This window comes from Phragmites australis, chromosome 12, assembly GCF_958298935.1.
Source record: "Phragmites australis chromosome 12, lpPhrAust1.1, whole genome shotgun sequence".
Classification (NCBI taxonomy): domain Eukaryota; kingdom Viridiplantae; phylum Streptophyta; class Magnoliopsida; order Poales; family Poaceae; genus Phragmites; species Phragmites australis.
Genome location: NC_084932.1, coordinates 2659465 through 2685574, shown reverse-complemented (window position 1 = coordinate 2685574; position 26110 = coordinate 2659465). Strand labels below are relative to the sequence as shown.

Genomic DNA, 26110 nt, shown 5'->3' with positions numbered 1-26110 from the left:
ACAGGGATTCTAAATCCTCAAGAGAATCCACTAGACATGATATTAAAGTCCTAACCCTAACGTGTCGGCGGCGTCGCCAGCACCGCTCAACAAACATGAAAATTTGGTTACAAAATGCAGGAAAGAAAACACTGGGCATTTTGATCCGCCGAATCTTTGGTAAGGCGCTGTCAGTTGGAACCGACGCGCGAGTGCTGTCATCGCCTCTGCTGCCGTTTCAACGTCCCACGGACTGTCAGTTAGATCCCAAATCACCGTCGCCTCCCCCCTCGCCGAAACAAAAGCGAACCACCGACTGAGCCGCGCCGCCGCCGCCGCCGCATCCAGCATGCAGCCCTCCTCCTCCTCCCCGTCGTCGTCCTCCCACCCTCCCGACCACCCCAACTCCAAGCCCCCGCCCCCTCCGCCCCCCGCCATGGGCTACCCCGCCAACCCCACCCCCACCCCCAACCCCAACCACGCCGCCTACTTCGCCGCGCCGCCGCCTCCCCCCGCCAACGGCAACGCCGCGGCCTTCGGCGTCGCGTACCCGTACCCCGCTCCCCCTCACAACCACCCGGCCCCGCCGCACCCCTACCACCACAACCCTTACCCCCCGCCGCCCCATCACTACTACCCTCCCCACCCGCCGCCACCCACCTGCCTCCGCCGCCTCCTCGTGCTCGTCGTCGGCGCCTTCCTTCTCCTCGGCGCCGCCACCTTCATCGTCTGGCTCCTCCTCCGCCCTCGCGTACCTGTCTTCTCCCTCACCTCCCTCACCCTCTCCCGCGTCGCCTACTCCCCCACCAACTCCACCCTCTCCGCCTCCTTCGACGCCGCGCTCCTCGCTGCCAACCCCAACTCCAAGCTCTCCGTCACGTACTTCTCCCCGCTCGCATCCGTCTCCTTCGTCCCCTCCTCCCCGATCGCCGTCGCGTCCCTGCCCCCCTTTTCACAGGTCCCCCGCAACACCACCACGCTCGCCTTCCGCCTCGTCGCTGATGATGCCTACGTGGGGCCTGATGATGCGTCCGCGCTCAAGAGCGGGACGGGGGGCACGGTGGAGGTTGAGGTCAGGCTGGTGGCCGTGGCAGTGTTCGATCGTGGAGGCTGGCGCACGCGGCGAAGGGTGGTGAGGGTTACGTGCGATGGCGTGCCGGTCGTTTTCCGCGGGAAAAACTCCACAGAGTCAGCATTCAATGGGCCGGCAAGGCGGTGTGATGTCGTGTTGTGAAGGTTAGTCCTGATGATTTTACTGCCCTATCATTTATTTGAACTTCTTAATCTTACTTGCAGAATCGAGGCGGTGAAGTTTTTGTGTGAATTGTAGGCGTGGCATTGTGTTGGGTTAGTGTGATTCTAATGCGGAGGTTTCCGATCGTACAATGTGTCACCTTGATTTGGGTTTCAAGGAGCAAGGATTTGTTTTTTATCCATGCCCTTATTCATGCACGCCACTGGTTCATATGGGTGAAAGCAGAGAGGAAATGGTATTGTGGGAATGTCAATGGCAGTGTGATGTTGGAGTCAAATGTCAATGTGGTGTGAGTATGATACTATAAATGGAGAAAAGAATACTGAAGAGCCCAACATATGTTGGAGTTGGACTAACCCTGGGTTTACTACTCTCCTATGTTAAAGCAATAGAGAACCTGGCTGACCTATGGTTGCATTAAATAGTTTCATTTGATTAGTTAGGATCTGTTACCCATGCATAGTCAAATGAGCACAAAAGATCAACAAAATGCTGGAGGTGTGGATTGGCTTATTTGTTTCTGTTCTGCCGTGGTGTTGTAGGTCCTACCAGATTTTGTGTAGGCTATATGCAGTGTTTTAAAAAGCATTAAGTGCTAGGCTGGCGACGGTTTGGTGCCTAGCGCCCTATGCAACACCGATACAGATACGTGTATCGGTATCAAACCGATACGAATATGGGGATACACCATTTTCCTAGAAAACCTAATACGCGGATATGTTTTACTATTAAAAAAGTAATAAGTTACTCCTGTGTCTTCTATTACATAACATAGAAGTCTCAAATTTAGGGCACGGATACCTATTGTCACCTTCGGACATGGTCTGACTCTATGTCCCTTCTTCTTCGGCAATGGGCTTCCACTCTAGTGTAGCTACTATATCCAACATATGGGAAATAATTGCATTTCCATCTAGTATTGCCTCCACCTGGTTTAGGTCTCTATAATTGCGACATAATCCTACAATGGAGCCTTGATGTCAGTGGAGGTTGCATCAACACCACTACTTGAAGTTGCCACTGCCATCATCTCGCCGCCGGTGCTGGGGTGAGCACGACTGCACGATGCATCAACACCACTTAGAAGAAGAACTGGGAGGGGAAGATGGAAGAATGAAGAGCAGGTGCGGTCGTGCCACCAGTGCAGGATCCGGGAGCAAAAGGAGGAGGAAAGGAACTCACCGATCGATGAGCTCGCCAGCGACTCGCTGCTGACAGGTGGTGGAGGGCGTCGCCGCTGCTGGCATGGCAGCGAGAGGGAGGCGTGTGGGTTTGTAGGAGTTGCGGCTCAGAGTCGACTAGGGTAAAGAGAGGAGGGTTATGCGCTCTTACTGGTCCGAATTGGGTTGGGCTGTATCCGAAAAGTATCCCACAAGTATCCAAGGTGCATCCATATTTTCAATCTTTATTTTCAGATGGATACTCGGTGTATATTTATCGGCCACGTATCAAACGTGTATCCATATTGGATATGAGACCATTTGCAAGTATCGGTGTTTCATAGCTAGCACCTAGTCGTCGATTAGTTGGGCCAGGCGGCGATTAGGCATTTGGCGGGATGGTGGCGCCTAGCGCCTAGGCAGGAAACTTTTGAAACAATTCATGTGAAATGATAACAATGATGCCCGAGTTGCTACGGTTTCTATTTTGTTTGTCTACCCATTATTACCTCCCTCTTTTTTCTTATATATAAAATTTACAGTGAGAAACTTAGGGCCAGATGAATGTAACCTATACTTAGTAAGGTAAGGTTTCAGTCATGGCTCGTGAGTTTGGGTTTCAGACCTCAGTATAAGATGTACACGCATTCTAAGTTTAGTTCACGAATTCTTAGCTATTTGAGGCTGAAATATGTAAACGGTAAGAATCATCAGGATAATTTTGGTTGATATTTCCCATGTATGATTGATCATAATTATAGAACTGCAGAACCTTGGGTAATGCAAATTTTGAATTGAACAGTGGCAGCATGGAGGTGATTCTTGACGGGAAGTGTGAATTGTTGACGCTATCTTGTGATAGATCATAGGATGTAGATACTCGTTGTGAGCCTTTTCTTTTCATGTTGAAAACCTACCACATTAGTTTGAATCTTCGGAACTTGTTTAGAGTGCCTCATAGTGACAAACTGTATTTAATTGGATCAAATGAATCTTCCTGCATGTGTCCTCAGTTCAAGCACTATTTATATGGCTCAACTCCTCTAAAAGGAAGACAAAAAGAAACCAAATTCCACGAATCAAAAGCACAAGTAGGGCATGGTCTGATATCCTACTGCTTGCATTTTATTTGTTGGTAGCTCTACTTCTATCGACATGCTCATGGAGATGAATGCATAAGTTCATGTGTACATTGTGAAACAACTGGGTTAAGAAAGAATGACCTTACATCATAGTTGCCTGAACTTTACATGGAAGTTGGAAGTGACTGGGAAAATAAGCAACTAAGCATGACATGGAACTTTGATAGTTCATACCTTCATTCTTTAAATATTTGATTCAAATTCTGAAGTTCACATGTACAAATATTATATTTTTGTCGAAACATCTGTCTACACCATGATGGCTTGGAGGCCATGTTGGTTGTCCACACCGACGACACCTTCACATGTTTTAAAGTTTGAACTGTGAGTTAGTGTAGATCCTGCTGGTTTGCAAAATAAATCCGCATGTCTGTATTTATGCATCTTATAGGAAACGTGTGAACTACTGATTCCATTTCTGAACTACTTTCTTTGTTATATACGTTTGCTGCTGTTAGGGAGTCCTATAAATCATTGCATGGGTTCTATAGCGAAACCGTAGGTATCTTTCTTTTGTTTTTATTTTATTAGTTGCTTGCTTTTTTTTTAAAAAAAAATTATCGTTCCACTTTGTTTTTTCTTTTGTGTTTTGCCAGTAGAGATTATGGTACTCCTAATTACTGTAGAGCTTCTTTGTTGTCTATAAACTATTACTGCTTCACATTGGTAGTTTATTGTTAACTGTGTTACTGTTGTCATTTGGTGTCAAGACTATAGTCTATGCTTGCATACCAGGTTCAAACATTAGTTGCCTTTAATTGAATATTACACTATGCCTTACACTATTGTAGACTGGAGACCCCAGATTACACAACTAGATTCTTCGTTGTAATGTAAAATACACAATTTTTACTCCCTTCCCTATGTACCTATGATATCTGGATGTAAATAATTGTTTGCTCTTATCAGGATCATCATACCTTGTTTATGACTACTCCGGATGCTGATCGGAGGGAACTTATTCCATAGGTACAACCGTACAAGAAGCTAACTGGCACTATAAGAAGTTGACCGGCACTGATTCGATGAGTAATAGCTGGGTAACTATTGTTTTGCCTGGCTGTAGTAGAATACTGAGTGAGAGAAGTCCGGAATGATTTATTTGTAGTGGGGATATGACTTTTATATCTGTCATGGCTTCAATATGAATGGTTGACTTGATTGTGGAAATTTATGGCAAGAATGATTATGCATGGTGGTTGTTTTGCGTGCTATGGGGCCTCAGGGAACTTCGTACATTGTAGTACTGCTTGAAAACCAGATCTAGTTACATCGAGATGGATGCCTTATTTAAACCTGGATTGTCACTCTGTTCATTTATTGTCTTGTTATTTATTTGCATTACCTTGCTTGTGCCACCAGAATTTCCTGGCAGTAGATAACCACCTCTAAGAGGAAAGCAATATTGTCCATGAATACAGCATCTATGGTTTTAAGGAGATAGTTTCTTGTTCAGTGCTACAGTTGTATAGAAGTTAATATTTAATCAAACACAGGAACACCATTATTGTTGAGCTTGGTGGAACCACAGGAATTTCCTGGCAGTAGATAACCACCTCTAAGAGGAAAGCAATATTGTCCATGAATACAGCGTCTATGGTTTTAGGGAGATAGTTTCTTGTTCAGTGCTACAGTTTTATAGAAGTTAATATTTTATCAAACACAGGAACACCATTATTGTTGAGCTTCATGGAATCAGTGATGGAGCTACATTTTATTAGATGTAAAAGCTACATCCAAAATAGGAAAATGATTGTCGTCTAGCCTCATGTAAGCACTGATGTAGTTTGTTCAAGCCTATAGTTTTAAAATGTCATGTATTCATCTATATTACTATACTTGGTGGATCTCGATATCCACCTCCCCAATTGCAAAATCTGGTTGTTTTTCATTATTTAGCCATTAAAGCTGGTGCCCAAAATTATGTGGTTTGATACCTGTCTTCCTTCTTCCTGCCTATTGTTGCGTGCTTGATTGAAATCCCATAAGATGCATTTTTGGCATTACATAGCAGCTATCAATAATTTCTATTAAGCCACCTGACATTACAAATCTATACAACCTGGTATGATTCATCTTTCCATTAGGGCTGGTGGTCTGCCAGGCATGTTCATGATTCATATAGTGGCCCTGCTTGGCTGCTTATGTTTCTCCATGTGCCTTGAAAAACTGGGTCTGTACAATAAAATGCTGCGCATCTGGGCCACGCCATGTTTCCATTGCCTGCACTCTGCATTGCTTTGTAGTTTATGCTTTTTGATGAGAAGAGTATTGCAACCATATTAGTTGCAAGCTAGATCATCATTGCTGTTGCAGACATGCTTTGCTAGTGGCTTCCCTTTGCTGTGGATGGTCATGTTAATTGACAGGATAGGGGAAATGTGACTAAGGTCTTCAACGAAACGCCGATGGATGGCCTGGAGAAGCTGATTGCGGTATCAGTCTCCATGGTTGGTAGGTGGTCTATTGTGAAGTGGACTGAAGAAGAGAGATGGCCGCCTTTAGGGGCCCCTAGCTCCGGGAAGGTTTGTTAGAACCTGCCCACTTCCATATTGCTCCTGTTTCGACGATTTCGGTGTGTCGGATTATGACTGTTGTGAAGGAGATGATATAGGATTTGCAGGGGTTGGTGGGGCATGGCCTGATGTTGTCCTGCCGGGTATGATCTGATCTTCTGCATGGGCCCTAAGGAAGGTATTATCTGTATTAGTAGCTCTTTCGACCTGATATTATTTTGTTTCTCCACGTGGTTTTAAAGAATATCCTCTTTTGCTTTTTTGGAAACGTGAGGTTTTGAAAAAAATTCCTGAGCCATGGATTTAGGGCTTTGATGGTACTACCCCTAGCGTTTACATGGTAGTAAGTGGAGATCAGAACTAGTGAAAATAACTTTGGTTCGTTCTGCCCCTACCTACGAAACCATGCCGGTGCATGTAAGATAGACACGGTGAAATGGGTCAATGGAGCTTACTACCGTGTTCAGTGAGAGTTTGAGAGATGATGGCCGGGTTTATTGCTTGGGAGAGAGAGAGGAAGGAGACGAACTGCTTGGATCAATGCAATTGGCCAACCTTTTCACTCCTAGAGTTGGAGTTGGAGAGCGACGGGCACAGGGAAAGGATGGTTGTTCTCATATTCCTCTGCACCTGTGCGCATAGCAACAGATAGGTCCGGGTCTCTCTTGTCACCTTCACTTTCTTTTCCTTTTTTCTCTGCCCATCCAGACTCCATTTGTTCCGAAGAAATGTGCTTTTGGTGACCGATTCTGATCTCGTTTGTGGTGCCTACCTGTCACCCCATTTCGTCGCCGGATTTGTTTTTGTTCACTCAACTGGAGTGTGTTCTTTGTCTGCCGTGCTGATGCTAGTCTAGTAGAGGAATCCGTGACGTTCGTTCGCAAACCGTGTTTCTCACGGCCTCACGCTGTCACGCAGTGTGCAAAGTGGTGAACCCTGCAGTTACATGGGCGTATAAAAGTGTGGCAGAAGTTGAATCAGATTCTATGACAAAAAAAAGAACAGAGAGAGGAGCTCGCCGGAGACAAACAAGAACGAATCCCATGCTTGGATCCCAGAGGATGGATGCGCACGCCCTTCACGACGATGGGTTGTAAATTGGCTGGGGCGGATGCTATTCTTGTTCGTGGTCCTGCTATGAGTGGTCGCTTCGTGTCGACTGCGCAGGCGGTACCGTGGCGTTGTCTTGGGTTCAGGCGACGCCCATCTGGCCGGTGGGCACCACCGCACGTCAGCGACGCAAGCACCTTTCTTCCGGCTCTTCTGGTCTCGCGGGAAAAGAAATTCTAAAGCATCCGGTCCTTTAAAAGATCTCTGTTCTCAACGTTACACATGTCTTTTTCTTTAAGTATGCGTTATTTTCAACTATTAGATCAGAGATGTACTATTTGGATCATAGTCTCATAGTAATCTTTTTTTTACCAAGTCTTAAAATTTTTGTTTCCATCTTCTGAGCACCTGCTCTCTCGGTTTCTGCATACGAAATGGACGGGACGGATGCACATTTGGTCCATTTTATTTTATTTTATTTTATTCAATAGTAGTAGAATGCAAGGAATCGACGCTAATGTCCAGTCCTGCATTCTTCCCATGTGGGGTGAGGTACGAATGCGTGATATGCCATCAATCATGTATTTGCCAATTTGCTGGCTGTTGCTTGTGGGCTTGTGGCTACACGATGCATGACCTTATCTTGTTTCTTTCACATTTTGCGCTCTGGCGTTTGAACTTTCACCCCAGTTTTTTTTTTCTCAAGAGAGGCATAAACTTTTTCCCATAAAAAACAATATCATCTTTCGCCCGCATTATTTTGTTTACGCTGTTTTGAGGTTTAATTTCCGCTTTCCGACAATGTCCTGCAACAAAGTTGAAAATTTCCAGTGTCCTACAACTATAACCACATAGTCAGAGTGCTGCAGAGCAAAAATTGCCAAAGAATTTTACAATAAGACCTTTGTTTGGGTCGCACGATTTTTTATATGAAATTAATATAAATCCCAATGAAAATTGAGTTTTTTTTTCCTTTAGAAAGACAAGGTGGAAATTTTGAGTTCTCCTTCACCTGAATCACATCATAATAAATTGAGATAAAAAGAAAAAAAAGCTCTCCATCAATCAATAGTATCTCAGCAAAGCCAGACACATTCCGGGCTGAAAGCCCGTCGACATGGACCTTTATCTTCCCCCTCCCTCCATGATTTCGACACGATCATTTAGAAAAAAAGAGTGAGCAATACTAAAAACCATTCCCAAACGGGGACACACAACCCAGCTCAGAGAAGCAACCATCCAGCCAGCTCCAAGAGCTCTGCAGCCAGTCATGAGCAAGGACTGCGGCAACCACGGGGATGACGACCTCCGGCAGGCGTGCCGCCGCCTGCTGTGCCTCCTCTTCGCGCTCGCCGTCATCGTCGCCGTCATAGCGCTCATCGTCTACCTCGTCCTCCGCCCGACCCACCCGGGCTTCTTCCTCCAGGACGCCACGCTGCGGCAGCTCGACCTCTCCAACGGCTCCGCGCCGCTCCTCTCCACGGCGGTGCAGGTCACCATCGCCTCCCGCAACCCCAACGGCCGCGTGGGCGTCTACTACGACCGCCTCGACGTCTACGCGTCCTACAAGTACCAGCAGGTCACGCTCGCCGCGCGGCTCCCGCCGGTGTACCAGGGCCACGGCGACGTCGACGTCTGGTCGCCGGTCCTGACGGGCCCCAACGTGCCCTTCGCGCCCTACCTCGCAGACGCGCTCAGCAAGGACGTCGCCGCGGGGTACCTCATCATGGAGGTCAGGATCGACGGGCGCGTCCGGTGGAAGGTCGGCAGCTGGACCTCCGGCCACTACCACATCTTCGTCACCTGCCCAGCGTTCCTCATCACCGGTGGCGGCAACGGCGTGCCGGGGACCAACGGATTCAGGTTCCAGACGGCGACCTACTGCCGTGTTGAGGTGTAGCTGTCGTGCTCTGCTCTGCTCTGCTCTGCTCCGGCGAGGTAGGTTGCTTTCTTGGCGGGTGGCACGAGGGTGTGCGCATAGCGGAAGAGAGGGGGTGGTAACTGTAATAAGTGTGGCATGGAGGGGTATAGAAGTAAAAAAGGACTGGTAATTTATTTTCGTGTGGCAACTTTGTTCAGTTTCATGTTTAATTGTTCATAAACCTAATAATTACTGTAAAAAATGTTTGCTTGTAGGTATGCTATTTCGGCTTTATTTCAAAATCTTGGATTTCTTTGTTTAGATGATTAGAGAACTTTTAGGTAGGTTGCAAGTCACTTACAAATCAAATCATATACATGAGTTCAAGTCCAATCGAATTTTTGGAATTTTTGTTGGAGGGCAAGTTTGGTGCCAACAACCCGGAGATCATCCAGGTCTCGGATCTGGTGACGAGCAAGTACGGATGGAGACTTGGGATTCTAGTTGGCATTGGCACAGGTAGGTGATTAGTCTCTCTCTTAGCTTGGAGATCCCAGGAAACTTCCCAAACATTACAGTAAGCCAAGAACATCTGTGCTGTCATCTCCATGTGAAAACATCTGTACACGGAATAATTATTCATATCTTTGGGGGCCTTCGTATACCTAAGAAAATAAAATAAAAGTTGTTCCTTCTGTTTCTATACGAAATTTGACAATTTCTCCCGTCTTACCGCGTCTGTTGGTACGGAGTTAGTCTGGGCTTGTTTTTCTTTACCCAGCTGAGTTTTTCTTTTTCATCTTTCTGGTTAATTGGACTTCCCAGTAGCCTTCCACGAACACGCTGTTCTTCAAAATTATTGATCAGTTCTAGATCCAGTAGCATGCCTAATTATGTCTTTCACAGGAATTAGAAATAGCTCTCTTTTTCGTCCTGATTGAAATTAACTACTTCAATGAAGTGCACCGTGCACTGTACATTATTGAAATCCAGTGACTACAATCTTTTGAGATCACGTCAATCGCCTTTGAGGAGCATGTCTGAATATCTCCTTTCATGCTCACAGTCCTCACCCATTTCTCAGCCGCAGCGGTCAGGTAGTCACCTCGGCAATGCATTGATCCATCTTTTCCAAGAGTAAATCCTCGAGGATTGGTCTGCAGTTCTTCAGAAGCTGTAGAAGCTTGCGCCAGACTTGCCTGATACATCTCCATTCCAATTTCTGTAAAACCAAATTGTACAACATTTCCAAAGTACCCAAAGCATGTGCTGTTGAAATAACATTACTGCCAGCATGTTTTTTACTCACTAACCAAATTGGAGCTTTTTTATTTTTATATTTTTTAACATAAAAATTTATTTAAATATATCCCGGATGAAAAGATTTGCAAAAATAGACACCTACCACCCTCTCATAAGGTGGTTAGGCCCTTACCGCCTCTGAAAAGGCGGTAAGCAGTCGACCCGCAGCTAAACCCTCATGAACAGTACCCGCGGTGAACAGTATTCTGAATTTCAATTTCTCAGCTACCTTATCTGTTCAAAATAGTGATGTTATGTTGCTAAAAAATCTTAAAACTTTTTGTACGTGTTTCATAATCCATGTGCAACCCAAATTGAATTTACCCAAAAATCATGTGTAGAATTTAAACTAAAATTCTCCAAAAAAATCTACTTTTATAACTTCTAACAATTGTTAGTGCCTCAAATAAATTTCTAAAAATCTGGTACAATTCACTAATATTCTTCTTATGTGATGTGATAATTTCTAAAATTATTTTCAGCACTAGGTTTATATATGTTTGAATTCAAATTAAGTTAAAAGAAGAATATCATATGAAATTATAAAAATACATATAAATGGTGTATTACAAAGGAACTCACTTTTTTACCACATAATATAGGGCTGAAAATAATTTTAGAAATTATCACATCACATAAGAAGAATATTAGTGAATTTTACCAGATTTGTAGAAATTTATTTGAGGCACTAACAATTGTTAGAAGTTATAAAAGTAGCCTTTTTTGGAGAATTTTAGTTTAAATTATACACATGATTTTTGTGTAAATTCAATTAAAATGGATTGCACATGGATTATGGAACATGTACAAAAAGTTTTAGGATTTTTGTAACAACAGAACATCACTATTTTGAACAGATAAGATGAGAAATTGAAATTCGGAGTACTTTTCACCGCGGGTACTGTTCATACACGGGGGCTTACCGCTCAGAGGGCTGTAAGGCCTACCCGCCTTAGGAGAGGGCGGTAAGCAGTTGGCTCAGAGGTGGTAAGGGTCTAACCGCCATATGAGAGAGCGGTAGGCGTCTATTTTTGTAAATCTTTTCATCCGAAGTATATTTAAATAAATTTTTATGTTAAAAAATAAAAAAATAAAAAAACTCAACCAAATTGTACAGAGCATGTGGCCGCCAAAATAAAAAGTGATGCATCGGGTCATACAGAGCAGGTCTGGGTCCTGAAGGGTTTAGCCCATGCCCGACCCACCACTACATTAGTGACTGGATCTAATTCTCGCACGATCCTCCAAGGCCCGAGTCTTTAGCTTAGTTAGGGTATGTTAGGATTAGTTGTCTTTATGTTGTTTTTTCAGTTGAGTTAGTTACTCCTGGTTGGCATGATCGGAATTGTGGGATGACGCAATTTGTTGTGATCGTGGCACACTTAGATGTCACTACTTTGTTTGAGTTCTCTATTTAAGCAATACATCAAGAAGAGTGGCAGTTGGTTCCTGATCATCTATCACATGTGGACATCTCCATTGAGAGATTGCTAGATCTTAACACTCGTCGTCAGTGGAGGAGGTCACTGGGCAATTGAGGGCTATTGAGCAACACTAGAAACTTGAGAATAACAGCGAGAAGGGTGATCGGCTTCTGCTCACTGAGAAAGAGTGGCTCACGCGCATGAAGCGGCATGAGCAAAGCGGTAACAAAGAAGGATCCAGTGGCAGTGGGAGTGTTAGGCGACACACCAGACTACGTGGCCGATCTAGTAGCACGTGATGCCAGAGCTAGGATGGGCCACACTACCTCCACCAACAAGTGCCGGAGCTGTGGCAAATACGACAACTAGGCCAAGGATAGCCATAGCAAGCCCAAGAGTCGCGAGTAGATACACATGTCCCAAGCCAAGAGCAACAAGCCCTATTTGTTGATGGCGATGGTGACTGACAAACACCCTATCTTCGACCATGCGCTGGATGAGTTTGAGCCACTTTGGCTGAACGAGGCTAAGGTCTTGAGCTCAACATCGACGTCAATGGAATAGTTCAATTTGGGGATGGATCGTTCATCGAAATCCAAGGGCATGGTGCCATACTGTTCACTTGCAAGGATGGAGAACACTGCACACTCTTAGGGGTGTATTTGATCCCACGTCTTACCACCAACATCAAAAGCATCGGGTAGCTCGATGACTTTGGCTGCCAAATCTTCATCGACGATGGGTTCGTTCGGATCAGAGACGAGTAGTGCTAGCTCCTGGCTAAGGTGAAGCGATCCCACTCACACCTGCACACTCTTGATCTGAATATTATGCTGTCAGTTTACCTCTCGGCCTGGTGCAATGAGGATGCATGGAGATGGCATGCGAGATATGAGCATTTGAGCTTCAAGGGACTCAGAGAACTCACGCAGAAGCAAATGGTGTGCGGGCTGCTGCACATTGACCACATCAACCAGATGTGAGATAGTTGCATTTCTGGGAAGTAGTGTCGCGCTTTGTCCCCTAAATCGGTGCACTGTTGTGTCAAGCGCAACCTCGAGCTTGTTCATGGTGACTTGTGCAGTCCTGTCACACTGGTGATGCTGAACGGGAAGCAATTTTTTTGCTCATCATTAATAACCTGAGTCGCTATATGTGGCTCACTCTGCTCATGACAAAAGATCAAAGCGTCGACGACAATCAAGGGGTTTCGGGCAAGCGCGGAGGTGGAGTCCAGGCTCAGGTTGGGTGCTCTCCAAACTGATCACGACAATGAATTCACGGTGTGAGAGTTTGGAATATTGCATGTCTAAGGGTGTTCATTGTCAACTCACCGCGCCATATTCGCCTCAGCAAAATGGCATGGTGGAGCACCATAATTAGATCGTGCTTGGCATAGCGCAGAGCATGATGAAGGCCAAGAGGATGTCAGGAAGGTTTTGGGGTGAGGCAATGTAAAGACCCTGATCTCGGGTTCCCCTGTGCTTTCTGTATCAGTTCTTAGATCAAGTAGCTGATACGCACATAATTCAACAGAATGATATCAAATACATATTTCGAATAAAATAATTACCAAAAAAGAGTGAATGATGATCTTGTGTACTAGGATCCATGGTAGACCAACTAGACATAAGAGCCAACAGCAGAACAAAGCGGCACAAAGCGAAACAACACAATGCTACATGCAACTTGGGTGCGAACATGACCTTAGACTGCTTCTCTAAAACTTCATCTGGGTCGAGGTTGATCACTATCTCAATGATATGAAAGCAGCAAGACTGAGTACGGAAGGTACTCGACAAGTCCTAACACTACTTGCACACTGCCAACCATTGCAATGTCACCAGCCAACCCTCGTACTGTGCACAGTAATGAGTCTTTTCCTGAGTTTTCATTGCACCCCTGCCTCCAAGGTGGGTACCAAGCTCAACTAATGGGGTGTGAGATCAAGTCCTGCCCATAACAGGACTCATAGTTTCACGGGATGGCTTAGCACAACAACTCAATGATTCGGTCCTTATACGATCGGGGCAAGCATCTTCATATCAACAATTCTCCCCTGATGACTTGCTTACCATGAGGCATCCTTCCCAGAGGAATACCCGCAAGAGATAATCCCTCAACTCTTATAAGACTATCCCGCTCGACCCCACCAATGCAGCTTTTAGGGTTTTCTTAACACCACAATATTTTCCACCACTCACACCATCAACCACCTCAACACATTTCACTCATTTGCAACACAAACGATCATAGTAAAAGTGATTAATTACTCTCCAAGGAGGGATCAAGCGTCTCCGAAGAGAGCAGAGTAACTAGCCCTAAGCATACTAGTTGATAAGGTTTTATTTGACATCATTATATCAGGTAGTGGGAGTATTCTAGGGTTATCATTTGAGTATTGAAGTGGTAATTGTAGTATAGCTCAATGAATGAGTTATAATTTATACCAGCATTTAAAGAAAAACTATTATATAACATGCATGTATAACTACCAGGTTTTATTTCGTCGTTTTATTATATTGCAAACATGGGATCAACATGATCAAGGAGTTAGGACTTGCCTTGACGAAGGTCAATTCTTGATTAGTCTTGTCGTTCGAGTCTCCTGGGATCTTCATCATCGAGCCTCGCCTTCAGTTCCGTTCTCGTGTCCTTGCTTAGATTCTTGACTCAAAACCTACGCATATTAACGACAAAGCAACGCACATCAACTAAGCAAAGGAACACCAGAACAAAACAAAAGGAACACCAAAGCGAAGGAAGAACAGCTGGAAAAATGACGAAAGCTAACATATCGGGAAGACGATCGATGACTCTTAGATATGCGAGACTGATGTATGTAGCCTAGCGGGGTTACCTAGTGAAGTTAGGTCAAGTTGTTAGCCTAGTTGTTGTATCGAAGCCTAATCAAGTCATTATTAACTAGGCGAGCTTCATTAGTTTAACTGTCGAAAAGCGACAACGAAGGCTCTCTACATGTAGGTGGGTGCACGTATACCGATATATGTACGTGTGATACTTACATCTATATGTACATGAGTATGTATACACATATATGTGAGTATACCGCTAGGTGGTTAAAACTATATGCGCTTAAGTGTCGTGATTAATTATTCTAATCTATAGCACTAAACTAAGTTATCTAGTATATATTCTTAATTACCTAGTGTTTATTTACGACACTAATTGGGCTATATTTTATTGATATCATATAAAAATTTATGTAATTAATTAACTAGGTTAAACTACTCTTAATAAAAGGTTTCTAATTAATTAAATTATTCTATTATATTCTAATGATCGGTATTTATTCATCTAGTAGCTACACAGGTTAACTTATTGCATTAATTAATTATACTAAGATTAAATCTATATCCTATAGCATGAATTAATAATATATTCTAAATATTAATTAAAAGATTAATTCTTTAGTTATTCTAAAAACTATTCTTAATTAACATAAGGATTAATCATACACTAGAACTAGGTTATCATATGCGACTAAACTACGATTATAACCTAAACATAATTATTGAATTAGTCTACACTGTAATCTATTTTTGGACTAGCTAAAACTACTATATCTATCTCTAGGTTACGAGCACTACGGCAAAAAATAGAGTGGAACGGAAATTTAAAAGAGCTTATAAAATCACAAGACTTGGAAGGGAGATAGATTATGATTTTAGAGGAAAATCGGCGAAAGAATCACCGAAATCAGAGTTAAAATGGAGAAGTTATGGCTCTAAGAAGATTTACTGAAAAAGAAAAATATGGAAAAAGACGAGGTACTCTGTTTTGTGAACTTGGTCCGTGGAGCTTGTGAATTGGAGGGAGCTTTTGAGTGTAGTGCACTGTAGACCAGATTTGTGGGCTAGTGGCTGTATTGTGCTATGGACACGATGTACGGGTCGTGGACTAAAGGGGTGGCTTGGGTGAGCAGTTTAGTGTGGACCCGAGGTCATGGACTGCAAGGCTAGTTCATCACAGGCTCGTGGTCGGACTTGGTTCCCACACAACAGCAAGCTCGTTAGAGACACGCTGGAGTAGAGGAAGAGGGGGTGGTCCACAACAAGGGCTAGTGGACGGTCTTCCACTCGTGATACGGATTCCATTTTGTCGAGTAACGTCATAGTCCAGCCTTCGGATCAAGCTCAGGAGGCGATCGGAGATGGACATATGAAGAGAGGGCACTAGGTTGAAGAGGCCAGCTGGGATTTCTTCGTGCGCACGCAGGAGAGAGAAGCTCCAGGAGGGAGAGGCCACAGAAGAGAGGGGTGGCCAGAGGGGGCGACCGGCCAGGAGGGTCTAAATGACCCTAAGGCCATGATTGCATAGTGCCATCATGGTTGGTCAACTTGGCTAGCTCTCATCAGCGGCAAGCGGTGGCCTAATCGGCCCGGCCGAGGGCACCAAAAGAGGTAGCATGCCGCGAGGAACCCGTTTGGGTGGGGCTTTGTCGACAGCGAGCACTGAGGGGCGGGGGCACACAACATGCATGGATGAACGCACTGGTGATGGGCCAGGGAGGGACCAACGTGTGCAAGAGAGAAAAGAGGACTCAGGGAAGCTCACCATAGTCTGATTTGTGAGGAGGAGCTCGGATGTGGTGGCTCAACGGTGAGATGACGGTGGCTGCTGGCATTGGGAACGAAAAGGGGTCCAGAGCACTCGGTGTGGTCGGAGTCGACGGATTTGCGCAAGGGTTAGCTGAAGGAGGCGTCTGCGACCCTTCTCTGTGCTTCTCATGGCTCAATTGGGCTGGATTTAGCTCGAAGGTGCAATATTTGGCCAGCGGTGGCGAGTGCTGCTCTGTGCGCTTGTGCTCTGCTGCTTGGTTTGCTTCATACTTAGCTTGGGAAAAGCAAGAGGGAGAGAACAGAGCTGCATAGGGGAAGGAGATAAAGCGGTGGCTGACCTTACTCAAAGTCAAGGAAAATGGCACCGACCTATCCTTGAAGTAGCTCAGTGGCAGCGCTGGTCGGTTGGCGAGATGCAAGAAAGTCCAACACGAACAATACCGAGACTAAGAACAGTACCACAACCGCTATTCCCCTCCTTCTCTCTTTACACCAAAAAAATCTACCAAATTTTGTGGAGATTCTATAAATCATATGCAACCCATCTTAACTAGTTTGACCCAACAAGCCTTAGCCAGAGTAGGGAAAAGATCTAAGGGAGAGAGAAGAAAATTTAAATGATAATTCAAATTAAATAACTTGATTTTGAATTAGAATTTGACATGATATTGGAACAAGGTAATAAATTATGAGGTTCGAACTTGAATCCTGATTGCACCGAACGGTATTGAATTTATGAAGCGATTGAGCTGGAATGTATTTGATTAGATCTCGAACGATTTGAATTTGCATTCGAATATGAAATCAATGAGGATTTGAATGAATTTGGATTCGGCTAGACTTGATGCTAAAGGAAGAGTTGGAAGATTAACCCATAGTTTGATATATATAAATTCAAATAGAAATATTTGAATTTGAAATTGATTTGAAATGAGCTAGGATGTCAAACTAAGATTTGAAATGAGCGTGGATCAGAGATGGATTATATTTAGATTTGGATTTGTTAGAGGTTGAATTTGACTATATGAAAAAGGGAATTGGTCCAAAAAAAATGAAATTATTTGAATTATTGATAAAAGTCAAATTTAAGGATAATTCAATTTAATCTTGAATTATGAATTTGAGCTCGATTGGAAGATTGATTTTAAAGGATTGAATTGGATTAGGATTCAGTCAAATTGAACTAAGACATGATTCGAATTTGAGAAACATTCAAATTCGAATTGCCACACAAAGAAACAAGGACATCGGGAAATCAAAATGCAATTGCTCGAGTTGATGCAGGGTTTGAATTTTGAAATTGACTTCGGTGAATTTTGAAATACATAGTCCAATAATAATATACATGTATATATAGAAATACAAATATATACATACACACACACACATATATATTTCCTGGATTTTATGTTGGCTTAATTATTCAAGAAAACTTTTTAAAAGGAGTGAATTTCAGCTATCTTCTAAATATTAAAACACAGGGTGTTATATAGCGGTGACCACGGCCGCCTACGTACTTAATTGAGCTCTGACTAAAAGCGTCTCCAACAAAACCCCCTATGAGGTCTGGTATGGAAAGAAGCCACATGTACCTTTTTCTTTGCACATTTGGTTTGTCTTGCTCTTGTGAAGACAACGAGTTAAAATCTAAAGAAGTTCGATGATCGGAGCTCACCAATGGTTTTCATTGGTTATGAGCATGAATCGAAGGCCTATCGAGTTTATGATCTGGCCAACGATCATGTTCATGTGACACATGATGTCATATTTGATGAATCGGTGCGCTGGGACTAGAGTAGAGAAGGAGAGGAGATGAGTGCTGCCAGCGAACCCTTCAGTGCTGAGGTCACCACTGTCCTATTGGATAGGGGTTTAAGCATGGTGCCTACTGTTGAAGTTTCTCTACGAGGCAAGAGCACGTCTACATCACCCACAGTGCCACCTTGTGGCTAGGCACCCACTGTCATGGAGTTTGCCTCCCCGCCGTCATGCGCATCATCTCTTGATGTGGATCATGATGACGCACCCTTGAGCTTCCGCATTGTCGACAAGTTCATTGGGTCGACAACACCTCCCAGACTGGTGCCACATGAGCTTAGGTCCGATGAACTGCTGAACTGCTGCTGGTGATTGATCAAGAACCAGCGACTTTCGCTGAAGAAGAGCATCATCAATCTTGGTGGCAAGCTATGCTCGAGGAAATGACATCGATTGAGGCCAACTGGACTTGGGACCTGTGCTTTTGACTGATTGTCACACCATTGTTCTTAAATGGTTGTACAAGATCAAGTGAGATGAGAAGGGCAACATTGTTTGGCACAAAGCCCGACTTGTCACGAAGGGATACACGCTTAATGACATGGCATCAACTTTGAAGAAACGTTCACGCTGGTGGCAAGGCTGGACTCTGTTTGGTTGTTGATTGCCGTTACTGCTCACTATGGGTGGTGCGTTCATCACATGGATGTGAATTTGGTGTTTCTCAATGGGGATCTTGACAAGGAAATCTATGTTGAGCAGTCACCGAGGTTCATCAATGAAGAATACCCATGCCATGTGTTGAAGCTACGCAAGGCACTCTATGGACTCTGGCAGTCTCCTCGAGCATGGAATTCGAAGCTCGACACTAGCCTGCAAGCCCTCAGCTTCCACAGGAGCTATATCTAGCATGCCCTCTACACACACGATGACAACAGATCCTGGCTAATCGTCGTGGTTTATGTGGACAATTTTATCATCATCGGGTCATTCGATAGCAACATCTCCATGTTCAAGGTCGAGATGACGAAGGTCTTCTGCACGAGTGACCTAGGCCTTCTGTCACATTACCTTGGCATTGAAGGGCGACAGGGGCCTGAGGGAACTCTCCTGCGTCAAGCAATATATGCACATAAGCTGATCGAGAAGGTGGGCATGGCGGGGCGTAATCCTTGTCAATCTCTAATGGAAGCACGATTGAAGTTATCCAAGGCAAGTTAAAGCGAGTTGATTGATGCTACACACTACCGGAGCATCATAGGTAGTCTTCAGTACATTGTGCACACGTGGCCGGATATCTCCTTCAGGTTGGGATATGAGTGCTGTTTCATGGAAGCACCAAGTCGAGAGCATTTCGCAGCTGTGATGCATCTGTTGTGCTACACTGCTGGTATGGCCAGTTGAGCATCTCGCTGCTGTGAAGCATCTGCTACGCTACATCACCAGCATGGCCAGTTACGGCATTAGCTACCCAAAGAAGAACCATGACAACCCATGTGTTGGATTGTGATTCGAATTCTTGTTGGGCCATGTAAGGGACGCCTTCGGCCCACGTTCCAGAACAGTTCGTATTAGACTCGAGTTGTATGTGTCCACCCCTATCAATATATCTTGTAAGCTGCTAGCAGAGTTGAGACGTTCATTGTAATCTCCTGCATTATACACATCCCTGATATAGCGAAGATCGTCAATTGGCGTCTATGGTTTTTTTCCGCAAAAGTTTTTCATGTAAAAATTATATCTTGTGTTCGATCTTATTTTGCTTGTTTTCTTACAAGTGGTACTAGAGCTGGATTGAATTCACACGAGATTAAGAGGAAAAAAAATAGATCGGTTCAATTTCACCGAAACGATTTTTGCCGTCGTTTTCTTTCACTTTCTCGTCGCCCGTGATTGCATTAGCATCGATCAGCCGCGTGTCCATAGGAATCTCACTGACGCGTGCGTGTGTTGTCCCGAGGAGAAGAGTCGTGCGTGTGCTATCCCGAAGGGCGTGCGTGTCCCGAGGAGAAAATCCTGTGTGTGCTGTCCTGAGGAGAAGAAATTAAATTTCAAGTCAATTTTTGCTACACGTACACCAAGTGTACCAGGATTTCTGTATTTTATTGCTTCGTGCACACAAGACTGTACCAGAGGGTTGCAGCCTATTTTGTTGCTGATTATTCTTCGCCATGACTTCTTTGAAGTATGATATTCCGCTGCTAGACCGAGATATAAGGTTTACTCTATGGCAAGTCAAGATGCGAGCTGTTCTTGCGCATACTGATCTGGATGATGCGCTTGATAATTTTGGAAACAAAGGTCAAAAGTCTTGGTCTGATTAAGATAAGAGAAAGGATCATAAGGCTTTGTCATAAATTCATCTTTATTTATCAAATAATATTTTGCAGGAGGTTTTGTAGGAGAAAACCGCTGCTGCTCTATGGTTAAAGCTGGAATCAATCTGCATGTCAAAGGATCTGACCAGCAAAATGCATCTGAAGATGAAGTTGTTCACGCATAAATTACAAGAGGGTGGTTCTGTGTTGAATCATCTTTTGATCTTTAAGAAGACCATTGCTGACCTACAATCCATAGAGGTAAAATATGATGATGAGGACTTGAGTCTTATTCTTTTGTGCTCATTGCCAGTTCTTTTGCAAACTTTAGAGATACACTAACTTTGAAATAAATTTATGAAGCCTTGCATGCCAATGAAAAGATGAAACAGATGATGTCTACTGATGGCTCGATTTCTAATGGAGAAGGTTTGATTGTGCGTGGCAGGACAAAGGAAAAGAATTCGCATAATTGCCAAAGAGGTAGAAGTTCGAATGATTACAGGGTCGTTTGAAGTCTAGAGGCAAGGAAAAATTCTGCAGGTATTGTAAGAAAGATAATCATGATATATTTGAATATTACAAGTTAAAGAATAAAGAAAAGAGAAAAGGCAAATCTAATGAAGAAGGTAAAGCTTCTGTTGCTACTTCGGATAATAGTTCTAATGGAGATACTCTCGTTGCTTTTGCTGGATGTGCTAGTAGTGGTGATGAATGGATTATTGACTCTGCTACGTCTTTCTATATATGCATATATAGAGATTGGTTCACCACTTATAATTTTGTTCAAGATGGTGGTTCTGTTAGGATGGGTGATGAAAACCCACGTCCTATTATTGGAATTGGATCAATTATGATAAAAATGCATGATGGCATTGTTAGAACCTTAACAGATGTGAGGCACGTTACATGTATGAAAAGGAATCTTATATCTTTAGTACTCTTGATAATAAAGGGTATTATTGGTCAGGTGGAGATGATATTTTAAAGGTGAAAAAATGTTCCCTTATTATAATGAAAGGTGATTTAAAGTCTGCCAATTTATATCATCTCCGAGGCACTACAATCACAGGTGATGCCGCTGTAAGTTTACATTCATTATCAGATTCTGATGCTACTAATCTATGGCATATGCGTCTTGGGTATATGAGTGAACTTGGTTTGACAGAATTGAGCAAGAGAGGTTTTCTTGATGGACATAGCATAGGCAAGCTGAAATTTTGTGAGCATTGTATTTTTGACAAGTATAAGAGGGTGAAATTCAACGCTTCGGTTCATACAACAGAATGTATTCTTGATTATGTGCATTCTGATTTATGGGGATCATCTCATAGGACTTCGTTAGGTGGTTCTCGTTATATGTTAACTATTATTGATGATTATTCTAGGAGAGTTTGGCCTTATTTCTTGAAGCATAAATCAGAAGCATTTAAAGAGTGGAAGGTTATGGTTGAAAGGCAAACTGAAAAGAAGGTAAAGAAACTTCGCATTGATAATGGGATGGAATTTTGTTCTGATGAATTTGATTCATATTGTAAGTCTGAAGGTATTGTGAGGCACTACACTGTTCCTGGTACTCCACAACAAAATGGTGTAGCTGAGTGTATGAACAGAACTATCATCTCGAGGGTCCATTGCATGTTGTCTAATGTAGGTATGCATAGGCGTTTTTGGGCTGAAGCCGTTTCCACTGCTTGCTATCTTATTAATTGATCACCAAATATTGCTATTGATAAGAAAACTCCAATTGAGGTATGGTCTGGTTCTCCAGCTGATTATTCAGAATTGAGAGTTTTCGGTTGTCCTGCTTATGCTCACGTTGATAATGGTAAATTGGAGCCTAGAGCTATTAAGTGCATCTTTCTTGGTTATAAATCTGGTGTTAAAAGTTATAAATTGTGGAATCCTGCAATACAAAAGGTGGTGATTAGTAGGAATGTTGTCTTTAATAAATCTGCTATGTTGCCTAATGCTCCTGTTCAGAGTCAGCAGAGTTCTAGCGTGCATGTGGAGTATTTTATTAATGCAGAAAGTACACCAGATGTTGCTAAAAATTTATTTATTGATCATGATTCGTCTAGTGTTCCACCTTCTCCTGTTGTGTAGTCTACACAATATTCTATTACAGTTGGCAGGCCTAGAAGACAAATTAATCCACCCAAGAGGTTAATTGAGGAGTGTAATATTGTTGCCTATGCTTTGAGTTGTGCAGAAAAAGTTGAAGATGAAATGGAGTCACTTGAAAAGAATGGTACTTGGGATTTAGTCAAATTGCCAAAAGAAAAGAAGCCTGTTTGTTGCAAGTGGATTTTCAAAAGAAAGGAGGATATTTGTCCTAATGAAGTATCAAGGTATAAAGTAAGGTTGGTTGCTAAAGGTTATAGTCAGATTCCAGATGAAGATATTTATATGGATCAACTCGAAGGTTTTGTTATTCCTGGAAAAGAAGAACTTGTTTGTAAATTAAAGAAATCTTTTTATGATTTGAAGCAATCCCTTAGACAGTGGTACAAGAGGTTTGACTCCTTTATGCTCTCTAATGGTTTTAAGCCTTAGGATTATGATTGTTGTGTCTACTTGAAACTGTTAATGGTTCAACTATTTATTTGCTTCTCTATGTCGATGATATGTTGATTGCTGCAAAGGATAAATCAGAAATAGCCAAATTGAAATCACAATTGAGTAGTGAATTTGAGATGAAGGATTTAGGTGCAGCAAAGAAAATTCTTGGCATGAAGATCATTAGAGATAGAAAAGTTGGCAAGTTATATCTTAGTCAACAAGGCTATATTGAGAAGGTCGTTCGTCGTTTCAATATGCATGATGCAAAACCAGTGAGTACTCTATTAGGTGCTCATTTAAAAATTATCTTCAGCTATATGTCCTGAGTCAGAGTACGATATTGAGTACATGTCTAGAGTTCCATATTCTAGTGCAGTTAGTTCACTTATGTATGCCATGGTCTGCTCTCGTCCTGATTTATCTCATGCACTGAGTGTTGTTAGCAGATTCATGGCTAATCCTGGCAAAGAGCATTGGAAAGCTGTTCAGTGGATTTTCAGATATCTGCGCGGTACTTCTAATGCTTGTTTGCAGTTTGAAAAATCTGGAGATGGACTTGTTGGTTATGTTGACTCAGATTATGTTGATGAGTTAGATAAGAGGAGATCTCTCATAGGTTATGTTTTCACCATATGTGGTTATGCTGTTAGTTGGAAAGCATGTTTGCATGCTACTGTTGCTTTATCAACTACTGAAGTTGAATACATGGCTATTTCTGAAGCATGCAAAAAAGCTGTTTGGCTGAGAGGTTTGTACACTGAGCTTTGTGGAGATAATTCTTGCATTAATATATTCTGTGATAGTCAAAGTGCTATTTGTCTTACAAAGGATCAGATGTTTCGTGAAAGAACAAAGCACATTGATGTGAGGTATCATTATATTTAAGATGTTATTGCTCAAGGTGATATTAAAATATGCAAGATAAACACTCATGATAATCCTGCTGATATGATGACAAAGCCAGTTTCTGTTACTAAATTTGAGTTATGCTCAAGTTTAGTTGGTGTTACAGTTTGAGTCATAGAGATTTTTGGTGTTGGTGATATTTATTATTGAAGAGAGTTCATTGATGATGCTTTATTTGCTATAAGATGGAATTCGTCTCAAGGTGGAGTTTGTTGGATTATGATCCGAATTCTTGTTGGGCCATATAAGGGATGCCTTCGACCCACGTTCCGGAACATTCCGTATTAGACTCGAGTCGTATGTGTCCACCCTTATAAATATATCTTGTAAGCTGCAAGGAGAATTGAGACGCTTATTGTAATCCGCTGTATTATACACATCCCTGATATAGTGAAGATCGCCGATTATCGCCCGTGATTTTTTCCTGCAAAGATTTCTCACGTAAAAATTGTGTCTCATGTTCGATCTTATTTTGCTTGTTTTCTTACACCATGTTTAGTTGGGTTCAGTGATTCTGACATGCCGGGGACATTGACGACCGAAAAAGCACCACTGGCATAATCTTTTTCCTCGGAGACAAGCCAACCTCACGACAATTGCAGAAGCAGCGTGTGATGGCTCTATTGTCGTGTGAAACGGAGTACATTGCTGCAGCTGCAGCTGCCTGTCAAGGAGTTTGGCTTTCATGGCTGCTGGGCGACATCCTCGGAGAGAAGTCTAGTGTGCCGGAGCTCAAGGTGGATAACAAATTTGCCATAGCTCTACCAAGAAGAAGTAGAAACTGTACGTACACCGACGATGGCTGACAAGAAATATCTCTTGGCAGGTTCTTCCTGGCTGCCATGCTCATCAGCGGTCTTGACAGCTTCCCGTGCCAGCAAAGCGCAGACAACGCGACAGCGGTAGCGTGGCGTCCTGGAGGTCTTGGCTAGCTTATTCAGTCTAGAGGGCTACAGGCTACAGCATGCGCTGCTTGCATGCATGCAACTTGACCTGGATAATTGATGCGATGCATGCACCAATTAAAGAAGAAAAAACAATGGCCGCTAGCAATTGAAGATGGAAGAAACGATGATGATATTCGATTGTTGGCTGCATTCTTCTGCAGAGAAGAACAGCAGCGACAGCTCTTGACTGGTAGATGAGAACTAGACAACGAGGCAAGTAGTGTATCCGGCCGGGTCGATGCAGCCAATCGGCAAGCTATTGATAAAGGTAGTGGTTGTGGACGTAGAGGAAGAAATCCATGCATATGTCTTCCTCCGCGCCCACAACCGTTATGCTAACAAAGTGTGCAGGAATGTGAAGTTGTTGACACCGTTCGAGCTGTTGCTAACCATGTTGCCCGACAGTTATAGCTCACTGTTACATAGGATTTTTTTTTTTGAATCGTGTATGTTTCAATACATATAAGTTGCAGTCCACCATTACATAGGATTGTTACGTTATTTATATCACTTTTCCAGGAGGGTTACTGTAGAGTTCGATTGCAGTCTATTATTCATATTATAGGCTTTGTTTTTGAAACAAATAAATTCTTTATTTTGTTTCACAAAGTAAATTTTTGGTCGTAAGGAGCATGTTTGGATCGGAAGGGTCCGTTCCACGCCCGGCCTACCAACTTGCATGGAACCTTTCTAATATAACCATATGTCAACTCTTTCTGCAGTAGTCAACGAAATAACCCTCCTTTGATTTGTTGAATCGTGTAATTTAAGCTGGTTTCAGCACGTGACATTTGGACCTCAACAACCAATCTGCATATGAACTCGAGCTCCTTCCTCTCTCCACTAAGTCAACGGCGAAGGCGGGAGGCCACTACTTTTTTTGAGTTCTCTATTTAAGCAATACATCAAGAAGAAAACGCTGCATCAGTAAGAGCAGCCCAAAACCTGAGTGTTCTTCTGAATATTCAGTTAGCTGTTCTCGATGTCGACAACTAACTGAATATTCGATTGCTTGTTCCCCAACAATCAGTCTAAATAACCTTTTAGACTGATAATCATTTTAATAGTCAAATAAATGGGTCAACTCTTGCTGCCGTCTAAATAACCTTGGTTTTGGTGAACCATGTGATTGAATCTGGTTTTATAATGCGAGGTCTGCACCTCGACAGATGGGCTCGGTCCATGATCTCCAGGTAGCCAAATACTAGTCTGCTTATGAATTCAAGCTCCTTCCACTGATCACTGCGTCAACGACGAAGGCGGGAGCCGTCCCTCTCTCTTCTCGATCTGGAAGGCAGCAGCTAGCAACCTGTTTGCAGGCCTCCATCTTCCAGGTTTGTGATCGAT

General features: G+C 43.2%; 2 protein-coding genes across 3 annotated transcripts; both read left to right on the top strand.

Moving 5' to 3' along the window:
• The first annotated feature begins 122 nt into the window (after window positions 1–122).
• LOC133887345 (uncharacterized protein At1g08160-like) lies at window positions 123–4729 on the top strand. Of its 2 annotated transcripts, none has more exons than XM_062327274.1 (2): window positions 123–1215; window positions 1310–1590. In XM_062327274.1, exon 1 carries the CDS (start codon window positions 329–331, stop codon window positions 1211–1213), a length of 885 nt encoding a protein of 294 aa, XP_062183258.1. In that variant the 5' UTR covers window positions 123–328; the 3' UTR covers window positions 1214–1215; window positions 1310–1590. The 2 variants fall into 2 exon arrangements, with proteins under 2 accessions (XP_062183258.1, XP_062183256.1); XM_062327272.1 differs by lacking the exon at window positions 1310–1590 and adding an exon at window positions 4446–4729 and having other exon boundaries at window positions 130–1215.
• Window positions 4730–8152: 3423 nt separating this feature from the next.
• On the top strand, window positions 8153–9246 carry LOC133887384 (NDR1/HIN1-like protein 1). The gene has a single exon (XM_062327320.1). The coding sequence runs from the start codon at window positions 8373–8375 to the stop codon at window positions 9000–9002; it is 630 nt and encodes a 209-aa protein (XP_062183304.1). The 5' UTR covers window positions 8153–8372; the 3' UTR covers window positions 9003–9246.
• Window positions 9247–26110: the final 16864 nt, after the last annotated feature.

Bases quoted from the DNA above. Each gene is read 5' to 3' on its own strand.
- LOC133887345 (XM_062327272.1), top strand. From the start codon at position 329: ATGCAGCCCTCCTCCTCCTCCCCGTCGTCGTCCTCCCACCCTCCCGAC.
- LOC133887384 (XM_062327320.1), top strand. From the start codon at position 8,373: ATGAGCAAGGACTGCGGCAACCACGGGGATGACGACCTCCGGCAGGCG.